This window comes from Heteronotia binoei, chromosome 15 (assembly GCF_032191835.1).
Source record: "Heteronotia binoei isolate CCM8104 ecotype False Entrance Well chromosome 15, APGP_CSIRO_Hbin_v1, whole genome shotgun sequence".
In the NCBI taxonomy this organism is placed as follows: Eukaryota; Metazoa; Chordata; class Lepidosauria; order Squamata; family Gekkonidae; genus Heteronotia; species Heteronotia binoei.
Genome location: NC_083237.1, coordinates 9357122 through 9373273, shown reverse-complemented (window position 1 = coordinate 9373273; position 16152 = coordinate 9357122). Strand labels below are relative to the sequence as shown.

The window sequence follows — 16152 nt, the reverse complement described above, 5'->3', positions numbered from 1 at the left end:
ACAAGCAGGCATACACATATCTGAGCATACAAGTCTTTGCTCCTCTGCAAATTATATTTGCCTCTGGCTTCAGAGTTCCCCACTGAGCAAATAGCTACAGGAGAGTTACTGCCCAAGAAAAAGCATTTGTTGAAGATTACAGAGAAAGCCAGTTTGGTGTCGTGGTTAAGTGCGCTGACTCTTATCCGGGAGATCCTCCACTTTAAAAAAAAAAAATAAAAATATTGTTATATATTCCAACACCACTCCACCTCTGTGAGAGTCCCAGGCCATAGATACATTAAAATATTCCATAAATTTATAACTATTAACATTGCATCCAAATACAACTCCATCACTCTATTTAAACATCTTATCCATTCATTTTCTTATTAACCAACCAATTGTCTTCAATTGTTTAAACTTTTCCAAATATCTCACCATCTTCCTAAACCACCCCTCCTCCTGTTCCCTAACCTTTAATCCGTTCATTCTTCGTATCTTCATTGTTAAATACTCCAAAATAATTATATTATTCATTTTATCCCTCCAGTGATTAATTGTCAATTCCTCAGCTTCTTTCCAGTTCCTTGCTATCACTTGTCTTGCTGCTACTAACATCAAATTAATCCATTTACTATCCTCTTTTGATCTTAATCCCACACCATCCAAATTAATAATTGCCATTGCTTTAGATATACTTATTTTCCATCCCATAATCTTTGTCATCTCTATGCCAACCTGCAACCAAAATTTTTTCACTAAGGGACAATCCCACCACATGTGACTGAAAGTTCCACTTTCTCCACATTTCCTCCAACAATTTTTACTCCCTGATTTAGAAATATAATACATCTTAATGGGTGTATAATACCATTTCTGTATCATCTTCAATCCCTGCTCCTGCACTAACCTAGATGTTGTAACAAAGGGAGGTAATCTAAACATCCTCTCCCAATCTTCATCTAAAATTTTATCTCCAGTATCTGTTTCCCAATGTTCCTTCAAAAATTCTCTTGGGGATTTCCCTGTACCTAATAAAATGTTATAGAATTTTGAAACTATTTTTGACTTATCTTCTCTATACTCTTTCACCAATTTTTCAAAGGGAGTATTAATTCTTTTACCAATATTTTTAAGTTCTTCCTCCTTCAGCAATGAGGAGATTTGACTTTTTAACAACCAATTAATATTATTCAAAATATTATACTCCTCTTTCTTCACCCCATCAGTACCCCAAACCTCTTTCAATTCTCGAATCGTAATCCTCTTCAGTTTATCTCCTACTTCCTTTGACAGCGATCCCCTTAATGGAGCAAATTTATCATAGTACCACATTTTAGTAATAGACGATATCTCCGGAGCGAGTTCTTTTTTCCACTTCTCCCATACCCTACTGGGCCCCATAAAGGTTGATAATTTATCACCTATCTTCTTCCTCCTTTTCGTTCTATCAAATAAACTTTCCTTTCCTCCTACTACCTCTAAATTTTTCTTTTCTATCCCGTTCAGCTCTTCTCCTAACTCTCCCTCCAACCAAATCATTAAGTGCCTTCATTGATATGCATCATAATAGTAAATTATATTGGGAATCCCCCATCCCCCATCTTTAATACAATAATATCTATACCTATTAGCTGTCCTTGGTTTCTTTGATGCAAAAACAAATCTATCTATATCTCCTTGCCATCTCTTCAGTATGTATTCTGGTATATGCCAAGGCAATACATAAAATAAATAAGTCAACCTAGGAACTAAAAACATTTTAACCATAGCATTCCTTGTACTAATTGACTTCTTCCTCTTCCTCCAGTCTCTCATTTTAACTTGAATTCCACTCCAGATTCTTTTATAATTATACTCAAATATTTTTTTAATATTCCTAGGAATATTAACCCCTAAATATTTCACCATTTTATTTGCTATGGGAATACCCAAAATTTTTGAAGCTGCTAATTGTAACCCTGGTTTTACATTAACACACATCATCGAAGATTTTGAAAAATTCACTTTTAACCCTGACACTTCCTCAAATTCCTGTAGTATCTTTTTTAAAGGTGCCACTGCGGGCTCCACATCCTTAATTGTCACCATCATGTCATCTGCATACATTGTTAAGAGATTCCCATCTATTTTCCCTTTCCCTGGAACTTCAAAGCCTATAATTCTTTTGTCCTTTTTTAATTTATTCACTAACGGTTCCAATGCTAAAATAAATAACATAGGGGATAAAGGGCATCCCTGCTTCGTACCACTCATTACCTGAACATATCCCTCTACTGATCCACCAACTCCTATCAACGCCTTGGATTTAGAATATATTGCCTCAATCATATTTTGAAATGTCTCCCCAATCCTATACTTTTGAAATATAATCTTCATGTATGTCCAATCCACAGAATCAAAGGCCTTATAAATATCCAACGCCAAAAGCGTAAGCCTTTTTGCAAATAGGTCATTGTAATAGATCTTATAATTGGAAGTTTAATCCATGGTTAGTGGCAGATGAAGAAAGTAAGTGTAATATTAAAAATGCAATGGAAAGATATTTTGAGGAGAATAGGAAATCAGATACTTCATTAACAATAATATGGGAAGCAATGAAAGCCACTATTAGAGGTGTGTGTATACAGAATTTGGTGAGATTGAAGAAAGGTAAAGATAGGAAAATTAAAGAAGTAGAAGAAGAAGTTAGAGTATTGGAGGAGAAATTTAGGAAATCTAAGAAGAAGGAGGATAAAGAACAAGTAGTTAGGAAAAGGGAAGAGTTGAATGTATTGGATGTTAATAGGACTACGTTAAAATTATGGTATAACAGACAGAAGTATTATGAGTTTGAAGGGAAAGGAGGAAGAATTTTAGCAAATAAAATTAAGAATTTTCAGGTTAGGAAAAATATTAAGGCAATCAGGAACGATATAGGGTTTTTGGAAACTGAACCTAAAATGATACTGGAGAATTTTATAGAATTTTATAATAAATTGTACGCAAACAAAGGGATTAAAAAGGAAGATATAGAAAAATTCTGTGAGGGGTTGGAATTTTTAGAATTAAGTGAAGATAGTAGGAAAGAATTAGATAAGGATATAACGGAAGAAGAAGTTAAGATGGCTATAGATTCTATGAATATGCAATCTGCACCTGGACTGGATGGTTTTAATGCGGTATTTTATAAGCATTTTAAGGATATATTGGCGCCTCATGTGACTGAATTGTTTCAAGGAATTTTGGATGGATCTCCTACACCGCCTACATGGTTGGAGTCGAGATTGGTGTTAATTCCGAAACCTGGGAAAGATCAGACTTTAAGGGATTCTTATAGGCCAATTTCAATCACCAATATGGACTATCGAATATTTGCAAAGGTTATGGCAATGAGACTTAAAAAATGTATAGCACAATTGATAGGGAAAGAGCAATTTGGGTTTATGCCTCAAAAGTATTTGGTAGAGGCAGTTAGGAAGGTGATGGGTATGGTTTATTTAGCCCGCTCCTCCACTTGCAGCTGCTGGAATGGCCTTGGGTCAGCCATAGCTCTGTTATCCGGGAGAACCGGGTTTGATTCCCCACTCCTCCACTTGCAGCTGCTGGAATGGCCTTGGGTCAGCCATAGCTCTCTTATCAGGGAGAACTGGGTTTGATTCCCCACTCCTCCACTTGCACCTGCTGGAATGGCCTTGGGTCAGCCATAGCTCTGGCAGAGGTAGTCCGTGAAAGAGCTGCTGCTGTGAAAGCCCTCTCAGCCCCACCCAACTCACAGGGTGTCTTTTGCGGGGGAGGAAGGTAAAGGAGATTGTGAGCTGCTCTGAGATTCTGAGATTCAGAGTGCAGGGCAGGATATAAATCCAATATCTTCTTATTCGTCTTTTTCTACAGGCACAAAGTCCTGGTTAATTTCTATGGACTGGATTCCTGATCATGTTGGCTTAGAATTATATCCAATGCAAACCTGTGGAACTAAGGAAGGTCTATTCTGAATCCTACTTGGGTCTGTTTACGGGTGATTCCTCCTGGGAAATGTTTGTAAGGTTTCCCAGGAACATATTTGCCAGGGTACTTCAGCCCACAACCTTTTTAATAGTGATTTCCATTATGTCTGCAGTTGTGCAATATACCCAACTATATCACTCTTGAGCAAAAGTCTCCTCTTCCTAGCCCTGTATCATTCAACTGGAAATTTATTTCCATTAATTTTATGGAGAAGATTCCTATGTCATCTCTCCTAAGATGAAATAAAATGATAATTAGACACTAAAAGGCTGCTAAACATGATGAAGAAGATGGACACAGAGTCCTTAAAATGGTCAGTTTCCTGGCAATGAAAAGCCACAGAAAGCAAATATCCCTAATTCAATACTTTACTCTCTGCAATAACTGTTCTCTCGTATTCAGCTCAGGCCTCAATAGAATAATGTAGCATTTAGGAGAAAAGATGCAACCCAGTAACCCAGCACTGGAAGCCAAGATAGAGAAGATCTCCACTGCCACTGTGTATTTCCCTTTGGTGCTCAGGTAGGTTGGAACAAAACAGAACCACACACTGCAAAACATCAGCATGCTGAAGGTGATGAATTTGGCCTCATTAAACGTGTCTGGCAAGTTTCTGGCTAGGAAAGCCATGCTCAAGCTGATGAGGGACAGAAGTCCCAAGTAGCCCAACACAATATAAAACATGATGGCAGACCCTTCATTACATTCTGCTACAATCTGTGTAGTCAGGGACTTCTTGTCTAAATGTGGGTATGGAGGAGAGATTCCAAGCCACAACACACATAGGCCTGCTTGAATAAGAGTGCAAAGAAGGATGACAGAGTTGGTCAGTCTTTTCCCCACCCACTTCCTCATGCTGGACCCTGGTTTGATGGCCATGAATGCCACAACCACAGTAATGGTTTTGGCCAAGACACAAGAAACAGCCACTGAGAAGATGGTGCCAAAAGCCGATTGTCGGAGGAAACAGGACACCTTGGTAGGTTCTCCAAGGAAGAGAAAAGTAGAAAGGAAGCAGAGCAGGAGAGAGATAAGAAGAGTATAGGTGATATCCCGGTTGTTGGCTTTGACTATGGAGGTATCTCTTTGCTTAATAAAAATTCCCAACACGAATACAGTGATTAGGGAAAAATAAAGTGCCACTGAAGCTAAACTGATTCCTAAAGGTTCTTCATAATACAGGAAGCTGATTGTCTTGAAAATGCATTGATCTTGGTCCTTGTTTGGATATTGATCTTCTGGGCATTCAATACAATCGTCCATATCTACAAAAGAGAAGGAAGAAAGAATGAAAATAGTGGTAGCACATATGATTTGGATCAGTTACTCTTGTGGTTTCAGGAATCCCTGTGAGATCTTTTTTATTTTGATTTCTCAGTGTTGTTTCTAGGTCATGACAAAAAAGACACAATTGTACACAATTGAATTATTGCTGTTCCTTTTGTTGAATTGCACAATCCCTGCTACTTTTATTTATTGATTACAAATTCTTCAAATACCTTACATTACATATGTATCCCATACATCCTGTTATTGTTTCCTGTTTCATAATCCAATTACAAATAAATAAACAAAAACAATAAAATACGAAATCCACAAAATTATTAAAACAGAGAGCAAAGGTTTCCTAAGTTGTTTCCTAAGTTCCTACAATGCTTAATATTCTTACAGTCCATCCATTCCTTTTCCAATCATATAATTTCTCCCATCTTTGATCTGCCAATTTTTTTTTTATTTCCCATTAAATATTGTCGTGAGTATATCTGCTTCTGCAGCTTGTAAAACCTTATCTATTAATTCTTCCATATTTGGAGTTTTGTCTAGTCTCCAATATTTTAAAGATAACATTCTCGTGGCGGTGCTCTTCCTGTTCCTGTTGTTGTTGAATTGCACAATCCTCGCTACTTCAGGGCTCTGAATGATGGACTATATCCATAGAAACAACAACCAAATACAGCCAAATAAAACATTAACAGGACATTTCAACAATCAGATTGAGAGAAAAAAAAATCCCAGTTATGACTGCTGACTACATCTATTGGCAGTGGGAAAGAGGACAAGATAGACATAACTAGTTGAGAAGGATGCTAGGTCTTCAGGTCTTCACAAAAACTACCTGTTTTGTTTTCTTATACACATTTGAATTATCCTTGCTGCTGTTCCTGTTATTATGAATAACACAAATACATATTATAATGTATATCATACTATATATTGTATATGCTGATCCCATATAATAATTGGATACAGAGCCAAGGCAGCATGGTCTAGCCTGATCGCGTCAGTTATTGAAAACTAAGCAGGACCCATATTTGAAAGGGGAGATCAACACAGAAGACTCTACAGTGGAAGGCCATGGCAAACCACCTCTGCTTCTCATTTGCCTTGAAACTGAGGTCTTGCTTAGGTCTCCATAGGTCAGCTGCAATCAGATGGCATCTTAGACACATATTGTGTACATGCTACTTACTTGTTGTGCTCAGTGCTTTATTAGTCATTTATAGTTAAAGATTTACATATGACACTTATAAGTAAATTACGGGGAGAAAAACATGACCCCCACCCCATAAATGCATTCCCCCCGCCCGGTCGGAATAATGAGGCAGACACGTATGTTGGGTGAAAATCAGGGCCACTTTATTAACATATTAAACTGGTGGGGAAAAACAAGACCAGACGATCCCAGAGTACGACCCTACCCTGCCTTGTCCTGGATAGGGTGAGCCACCCTGCCCCTGGCGTGAGCCATCCCTGCGGCTACTACCAGGCGGCTGGATCCAGGTTGCCCCCCCCTCTTCCAGCCTCCCCAACTAAGGAGCCTTTCAAGCTGAGGGCAACCACTGGCCAGCCATCCTGTCAGATAGCCATACAGCCCAGCTGCCAATCAAGCCGACCAGATGTCCAAAATAGGAAGGTGTCAGAGTGCTTGCTGCATCAGCAGTATAAGCCCCACCTAACTCCAGCCAGTGACCAGCTTAAAACTCAACCTATAACAGGGATCCCAAAATGACCCTAAACAAACAGTGCAAGGTAGGCAAAAACACCACAATCCAGGTCAATTAATTGGGATGAAAAAATCCCTACCTGGCCCTGAAAACCAGCGACCAGCTAATCCTGCACTATTGCTGGGCAGGAGGGTGGGCCAAGAAGAAAGAGCAACTGTGTGCTCTTGGGCAAGGCTGGGGCTTATAAAGCTCCAGCATCCCACTCACCCCTTATCCCTGGATGGGCAGGAAGACACGTTAGACTCCCATTCTTCGAGGAGGTACATGCAGCCCCCGGCCTCAGCCGCAGTAGCGGCGTGACCAGGAAGAGGCTGGAAAACCATGACACAGTCAGGTTGCACTCAAATGCTTCTGAATCTGTTGGTTATGCAGGTCATTCTAAGATATGTATCTTATCTGAGAAACATGGATCACTAAGGACAATGTCAAATGTGTGTGGATGACCTTCTTTCAACCCCAAGCTCACCTTATGAAATTTGGATGCTCATATTCAGGCCTTGAATTCAGTAGGAGCTCACAGGAGCACAGCTCTTGAACCTTTCTGACAGCTCCCCCTCCTCCTCCCCACCTATCTATATTGTCAATTAAATAGCTGCATAACAATCCCTCCACCACCTATTTTTCTACAAAACAACCCCTGGTCATATTCCATTCTTTCCATCTCCAAGAGAGTCCATTTTACCTTGGGTTTTAATCTTATCAGAATTCTGTTTTGGCCTTCTCTTCATTTGACCTCATTCCACCAACTGCACTACATATCAGGGAAACATCTGGGAATGTCCAGAGCAATGCCCAAAATGAAGTGAGGCTTCATCAAGAATGAGTTCGTGAATTTTTTCCCCAACCTTATCTATTGCTAGCTAAAGTGTGATTCACACATGCATGAACTTTGCTTGAGTCCTTACTGTTCATGAACCTTCAGTTGAAGAAAAGAAGACAATACTGACTTTGATGGACTGAGGCTCTGATTCAGTATAAGGCAGCTTCCTATTTTCAAAATGGTGATATAACAGGAAAGTATAAAGAAACATGAAAGAAAAAATGAAATTTTCCATGGAATTCCCATGAAAACATGGAATTTCCCAAATTTTTACTGTGTTGAGAAATATCCCAGATCTTTGGACAGAATGAGACTGTCCGTTGTGGTTTGCACATTTCCATTGCACATTGAAGAAAAGAACTGACCACTATTGAAAACATGGAATTTCCCAGATTTTTGACTATGTTTAAAAATATCCCAGATCTTTGGACAGAATGGGACTGTCCATTGTGGTTTGCACATTTCCACCAGTTAGTATATATGCATTGAAGTCATATACTGAAAAAAATAGGGTGTTTTACCTTTCTGGTTTGAAATCTTTCCATTGGGGCAAGGAACACAGTCATAACAGCAAAATTGCTCTCCTTCTTTCTTTTGCTTCCGAGAACCAGGAAGGCAATATTCGTTGCACTGTGAAATGGGCACCACCTATGCAAAAAGAACAATGGGACTTTAGAACAAATGTGGCAAGACCTTCCATTTTACTGATCATAGGTCTTGTGGTAATAGGGATGAAATAAGAGAGATGAATGATAAGTAACTATTTAAATTCATTTTTTCTTTCATGTTTCTTTATACTTTTCTGTTATATCACCATTTTGAACATATGAAGCTGCCTTATACTGAATCGGACCCTCAGTCCATCAAAGTCAGTATTGTCTGCTCAGACTGGCAGCAGCTCTCTACGGTCTCAAGCTGAGGTTTTTCACGCCTACTTGCCTGGACCCTTTTTAGTTGGAGATGCCAGGGATTGAACCTGGGACCTTCTGCTTACCAAGCAGATGCTCTACCACTGAGCCACCGTCCCTCCACATTTTTCTGTTTGCAACTTCAATCCATGTATTTTTTTCAATGTGACACATCACTAAGTTCCTTGGCAGGAAGGCAGGAAGATGTGGAATACATTGCCCATCTCCGGCATCCACAAAATGAAAGTCTGAGATCTCATAGAACCTCCTGAACACATCCATGAGAACATATGAAGCTGCTTTATCCTGAATCAGACTATTAGTCTACCAGGGTGGTTATTGTCTAGTGGTGGTGGTCTTCAGGATCTCAGGCAGATGTTTGCCCCATCACCTCCTTTCTAGCTCTTCAACTAGAGATGTGAAGGACTGAATGTAGGACTTTCTGTGTGCAAAGGGAAACTCTTCCAGTGAGCCATGCCTCGTCCCACATTTCCATCCCCTTCTATCTTTAATTTGTTTAGCACATGTGATTTCCAGAGTCTGATTTCTGAATATATGATTGACTACTCAGCTAAATGGCACATCCCACCTAGGCTGATAAACATTTCTATTCCAGTGGTGGCCCAAAGTGGCTTATAGAGGGGGGAAAGAGCAAGCAAATACACAACACTAACTTCTGGGCTGGTTCTTAAACTACTGGACAGCTGACTTATAGCCTCAAGCTTTTGTAAAATTCGTATAATATTGAAAACATAAATGAGATCTCTGGTATGTGATTCCTGGGATACAGGAAAGGCAGCCCTCCAAACTTAGACACCTGACCTGGTAACAGAGGCATCTCTACAAACATCCCAGAACGCATACCTGGTTGAAGCGGCTCTGCCACAAAATTTTGTCCTCATCAATGATCAGTTCCTTTCCTTCAATAGCGTCAGGATCCACTTTTCCAATTCTCACTTTAGCATAAGACTTGTTTGGGAATACGACCAAGTTCATGACATCAAATCCACCTCCTGTTTCCTTCTTACCACTGAAAGACACTGTTTCTTCTGCTGAGTTGTTAAAGGAAATATGCTGAAGACATTGGTGAAGCTGGATAGGAAAAAAAAAATGTGAAAACGTTGAAGGGTTTGAAGCCCAGCACTATTCCGAAGACCCTCAATTCTCCTCAGATTTTTTATTGGTTGGTGAAGACTGGCAAGAGGCTTGGATTTAGTAAACAGAGAGAGAGAGACTAATAAGACTAGACTAATTTATGCCATTTCATGAATTATATATTTTGAAGACATAAAACATAACATTCCAAAATTCAGAATATCACAATTTCATAAAACCCAAAACTTGACTTAATACACTTATATGAACCCAAGAGGTTTTAGATATACAGAACATTCTGGACTGATCAACAGTGTTTCACAAGGAACTGCTTGTTGATAGCCAGCCCAGAGGAGACAAATTCGTATTCAATAAATAATCATAGCGTACAGAACACGACTCACAGCCTATTACAAGAATAACACAAAAGGAAAATATATAACCAAAATTCAGGAGACCACCCTCCCAAAATCAAGATCTGGATATTTTCTATAAGAATTTATGAAATCCTTTTGGCTTACCCAATTTGTGTATATATATTGCTCTTATTCAATGATATATTCTGAATAATATAATAACTTGGCAGAAAGCTTATAAAACAAATGACTGGCAATTAAAAATCTGATTCAAATTTTAGGTATACTTTGATATAGGTTGTGACCTCAATAACCAAAATCATTCAAGCACTGGGTTTTCTCCCCAAATTATTGAAATAATGGAGAACTGATCTGCGTGTCTCTGGGGCTCTGAAGGAGCAGTTTGTTTTTGAAGTAGAAGCACAAAATTTGCAGCATAGTATTCAATGCCTCTCCTTAAAATGCCCTCAAGTTTCAAAAGGATTGGACCGAGGGTCCAATTCTATGATCCCCAAAAGTAGGTGCCCCTATCCTTCCCTATTATTTCCAATGAAAGGAAGGCATTTAAAAGGTGTGCGGCCCCTTTAAATGTGATGGCCAGAACTCCCTTTGGAGTTCAATGATGCTTGTCACAACTTTGCTCCTGGCTCCAGATATTTCGTGAATTGATATTTGGGGGCTCCACCCCAAAAGTCTCCTGGCTTCACCCCCAATGTCCCCTTGAATTGGACTTGGCAACCCTAGAAAAAACGCAGTCTGTTGACAGCCTTCCAGATAACTCTGTTCTGGTCACCGGGGATGTAAAGGATTCATTTATTTAGTTCATTTATACCATGCCTTTCACTCCAAAAGGAAATCAAGGTGAGGTAGGCTAGGCTCAGAGGGTTTCCATGGCACAAATGGACATTCAGACCAAAGTCTCCCAATTATGAAAATTAGCTAAGAAAGTCTTGACAGGATCTTGAGCTTGTTCGGAGGTTCTAGCAGGGAAGCTCAGCTATTCCATACCCTTGACCGAAGAATGGGACATTTCTTCTATCTAGGATTGTTGTACTTTTCCACCAAGTGTGCAGCTCTGGGAGGGATAGAGATGGAGCAGTGAGAGAGGTAGGGGACCCCTACTTAGCCAGCCAGATCTGCCAAATCAACTATGAACATAAATGGGGTGACTGATGTTGCAGCCAGATGGCTCTCACATCCATATATACACATATACATATTGTGTTGTTGTGCTTGATAAATAAATTTTAAAAATAAAAAAGACATTCTTGAATGAATTATGCATTCTCCAGCAGCCTTGGCTTCCGAACATTTCTGGGAAGGCCACACAAATCCCACGCTGAAAAAGCAAAGGCTCCATTTCCTGGACAGAATGTTCTTCACTCTCATCAGTCCTGGCTGAGGGCCCAAACCACGTCCATTCCCTCCCAGAAAGTTAAGCTGCACAATTACTAAATTACTAAATTTCTACATAAATTTGTGTTGCAGAAAGTCTCATGCACTGATGTGTTCATGCCAATACGGACATCTCTTTGGAAAGTTAATAGATTCATACTCTAGCCAAGGCTAGAGATTACAAAGGTCATCTCCTTGGCAACCACCCACCACTAATCTGTGGTTGGAGTGGAAGAGATGCCCTCATAAAGTAAGGGACCACAACCACCCAAAATTGGAGAGAGAGAGAGAGAGAGAACATTGTTTTGAGGGACAAAACCCATCAAATATTCCCATTTTGTTGACTTCTTTGCTGCACGTCCCTTTTTCTCATTTTTGAGTTTTTGCACTATCAACTCCCATATTTATTTTAAAGATTTTGAACTCTGAACATCCCTCGGCACCCCCCCCCCTTCTTTCTGGTTTCAGGCCATGAACCACATTTTTAAAATATTTTCTGAGATTTGGACATAAAGCTTTGGCAACCTCGACCGTACAAATTCTATCTTTGGCCCAAAGTACACCATGTCTTTCACCCCAACAGGGAATCATGGTGGTTTATATCATTGTTCCCTCTCCTATTTTATCCTCAGAACAATCCCATGAGATAGTATGACTGGCCCAAGATCACCTAGCAAGTTTGCATTGCAGAATGAAGATCCATACCCAGGTCTCCCAATTAGATAAGAAAGGAAGATAAGCATGAAGCGACCATCCCTATCCCCACCACCGCCACCAAGAAAATGTGCAAAATTACAAATTTTCTACATCAGTTTGCATTGTACAAAGTTTCCTGCACTGACATATTCATGGGGAAGGTATTACCTGCCAAGACTGGAGATCATGAAGGCCATCTCTTTTGTCAACACCCACCACGGATCTGTGGTTGGAGCGAGATAGATGCATGTCATGCAGAACATGTGCTATCGCATAGACTGCATTATAGATGCTGTAGCTATGGCCAGTCATCTGCATTTCAAAAAGAGGTGCAGGAAGGCTCTCCAGCTTCTCCTCCCCAGTACAGGTTCCATCACTCTGAGATGATTCTTGGGAATTGGGAAGTAGACAGTCAAATGCTTGTTCCCAAAAATCCTTGAGGAAACTATTTTCTGCTATCTGATATGGTTTTATATTTTGAAGAAATATCTGGAATGCTGGTAGCTCTTGTGAGTGAATTGAGAAGAAGATTGCACCCTGGAAGAATTCAAAACCCCCGGACCTTTGTATGCCTGTTAATGCAAAATCAACCTGAGCAGTAATAATCCACACCCTTCTAAATGAAGTATTTTCCAGTAGTTCGTGATTACCTATATGTAGAAATGTGGTCAATGCAATAATGGTCATAGTTTCTCCATAGAGGATTAATGTATTTGCTTTGCTGTTTACCAAAGCTTGATGAACACCTAAAAATAAATATCCAAACTCAAAAATGGAATTCCAGCCACCTTGGCCTCCAAACATTTCTGTGAAGGCCACACAGATTCGATGCTGGAAAAGCAAAGGCTCCATTTCCTGGATGAAATGCTCTCCGCTATCATCAGTCACAGCAAAGAGCCCAACCCACGTCCATCCAAAGTGCTGAAGTAACTGGACAATCCCTGTGTACTGATGGGCTTCATTGGGAACCATGTGGTAAAAGGAAGGGGACTTAGCATTGACCCTGTCAACTGGGGGAAATGATCCATATGTGAGCTAAAAGGAAACAAAGAGAAATGTTTGAAATGCGTTATCAAGTGCTTCTGCGCCTTGTTACTGCTGACTGTTCTTAAAACGAGAACAAAGGGCAATTTCTAAGTAATGGCTAATGGGAGGGGGAGAATCTATACAAGCAACTAGTATTGTATTTCTACAACTATCACATCTCACTTTCAAAGAGGTTTCCATTTGATTTTAATTCTTTGCCCCCCCCCAGACAATTTTTTCATTCACAATTTTCTCTGCTTCTGAGCATGTCCCAGTAAGAAAGACATTTACTTGACAAGATCTCTCATTCTTCCATGCACACAGCCTACCTGTGGAATCTTATAGAGGCCTAGAATGTCTGCCATGTGGAAGGAGTCATCAGATCCAAGTGCCCCTATGATGGCCATTAGATTCTTCTGAATGTCGCATTCAAAATTTGGGAAATATCTATGGCATTTATAAAGCAATTCCAGAGTGGTGCGGTAGGACATCTTATAATCTTTGTAAGTGTCATAGATGTGGAAGCCGAGAGTGACATTAGGCAAGATCTTGGGATCCATGTTGATCTCATCAACAGCAAAGGCCAAGGCCAGGAGGTGCTGGTAAAATTTGGTTGCCATGCTTCAAAGAGAAATAAATCCTTTTACACCATTTCAATTAATGACACTTTTAAATAAATTCTGCTTTAATGGTAATGAGAGCTCTAGAAGTATACACTTTCATGTCATTGTCTGAGGAAAACACATAATTTCCCTATTTTCAACCCAAATAATTCTAGTTATACATTAGAATAGTAAAGCTTATGTTAGAGGTCTTGTAATAAAATTTAATGCAACACAGAACAGGGAAAAGAGGGGGAAAAAAGATTAAGGAATGGATGACTGCATTAAGTAAAAAAGAGAAGGACCTCAAGCAGAAACCAAGTTTGTTGGAACTGAAAAATGAAATGAAAATGCTACAGCATCAAATAAATCTCATTTAATTAGAGGAAATGGAAAAGAAGTTGAGATTCGCAAGACAAATTTTTTTCGAATGGGCAAATAAACCAGGAAGGTGGTTAGCATATAGGATTTGGAAAAGGAGAGAAGACTAATAACCACCCTAAAGGACAGAAATGGGAAGGAAAAATACTCTTAATGATTTTAATGATGTAATCAATGCAAGATCTTAAGGATGTAGTCAAGGACTATTATAGCCAATTATATTTAAAATATTGAAAGAGAAATAAATGCTTTTTGCACCATTTCGGTTAATGACACTTTTTAATATATTCTGCTTCAAACGCAATTAGAGCTCTATAAGCATAGATTTTTATGTTACTGAGATGTCTAAGGATAAACACACAATTTCCCTTTCTTCATCCTGAATAATTCTAGTTATACATCAGAATAGCATAGCCTTCACGTCAGACAGAAGGCAGTTTAGATTAATAGCCTTCACATCTTAGTAAAGGCAGTTTCAAACATCTCTTTAAAATAGTATTACGTATCAGAACAACTCTTCCAGATGACAAATTGCTGTCTACATAGACAAAGATTAAATCAATTTTAGTGTTTGCACTTGTCTCTTTCAGGGTTGATACCCTTTTCTCCTCCTTCTCTATAACTACTCCAAACAACCTACTTCATCACTACTTGCTCCACAGTAATGGATTTCGAAACATTAAAAGCATGCTACAATAATGCTGAGATTTTAAAGGGCCACTTTCTCATTGGTTTTGCTATCCTGAGAAATCTGTAGACCAGATAACAATTGTCCAAGAAAAAAAATGATTTAAGACTGTCAGCTGAGATCATTCACACTAAATAATGCACTTTAAATGCACTTTCTAACTGGATTGTACTTGTGTGAACTGGCAAAATCCAGTTGGAAAATGCATTGAAAGTGGATTGAAAGTGCATTATTTAGAGTGAATGATCTCAGCCACAATTTGCACAACTCCTTCCACTCTACTTCACAACTTCACCACTCTATTACATTATCAGTGTTAACCATGCTATTTAACCATCTTATTATTTGATATTATTTGGTATTGTGGGTTCACAATAAGCTCAAGAAAAATATAATATCCTTACTCTGCGGCTGCAAAGATTTCTTCAGACACGAATTTATTAAACTCTAATTCATCTACTTGGTAATTGAACAGAGAAACAACACCACCAATGAGGATGTCTCCTGGCTGGTACCATTCATGTGGAATAGGGATCTCCCTTCTGGTGCACTGCATCATACCAACTCTGAACACAATGCAAGGCAGAAGCACCAGGCACAGTAGTAGGTTCATCATCCATTAGTAGCAACCCTTGTTTCTAGAACCAGCCTCCCCTCTCTTTGTTTACTGCATCAAGTTCTCTCAGTCAAGCTCCCTTGCAGAATTGCTGAGTCTGGCCATTAATGTCTTTGTCTTAGTAAGGCAGGTTTTTAGAATGCCGTTGGAAGTTCCAACACTCTCATTTCAAGCCTGCCTCGTACGAAAAGTAAATGCCAGAGATCAACATGACTGAGTCTCTTTTTCCAACATTCAACTGAACACAAGTATTGCAGTAATAAATATTACGACTGCTTCTTTATTATGTTTGCAGTTTGTAAATGGCCTCTGCAACATTGGCTGGATTGTTTAATTATCGTAATTTGAATAATTCCAGTGGGGAATAAGTATCCCTACAGAGTTTATGTTCCAAGTAGTAACTTTGGAAGCAAACATGTTTCTCTCCCTCCACCTCCCCCCCCACACACACATCTGAGCACGCGGCTCTTCTCTGCTCCTCAGTGGATCAAAGTTGTTTTTCAGAGTTCCCCACTGAGCAAATAGCCACAGCCTTACTGTCCAAGAAAAGCCTTTCATTTGAAGATTACAGGCACAAAACCTTAGTTAATTCCTG

General features: G+C 39.4%; 1 protein-coding gene across 1 annotated transcript; it reads right to left on the bottom strand.

The window, feature by feature from the left end:
• Positions 1-4329: 4329 nt before the first annotated feature.
• On the bottom strand, positions 4330-15497 carry LOC132584674 (vomeronasal type-2 receptor 26-like). The gene is made up of 6 exons (XM_060256574.1): positions 15346-15497; positions 13600-13891; positions 12974-13279; positions 9567-9794; positions 8316-8442; positions 4330-5234 (listed from the first exon to the last, which is right to left on the bottom strand). Exons 1-6 carry the CDS (start codon positions 15495-15497, stop codon positions 4330-4332), a joined length of 2010 nt encoding a protein of 669 aa, XP_060112557.1.
• Positions 15498-16152: the final 655 nt, after the last annotated feature.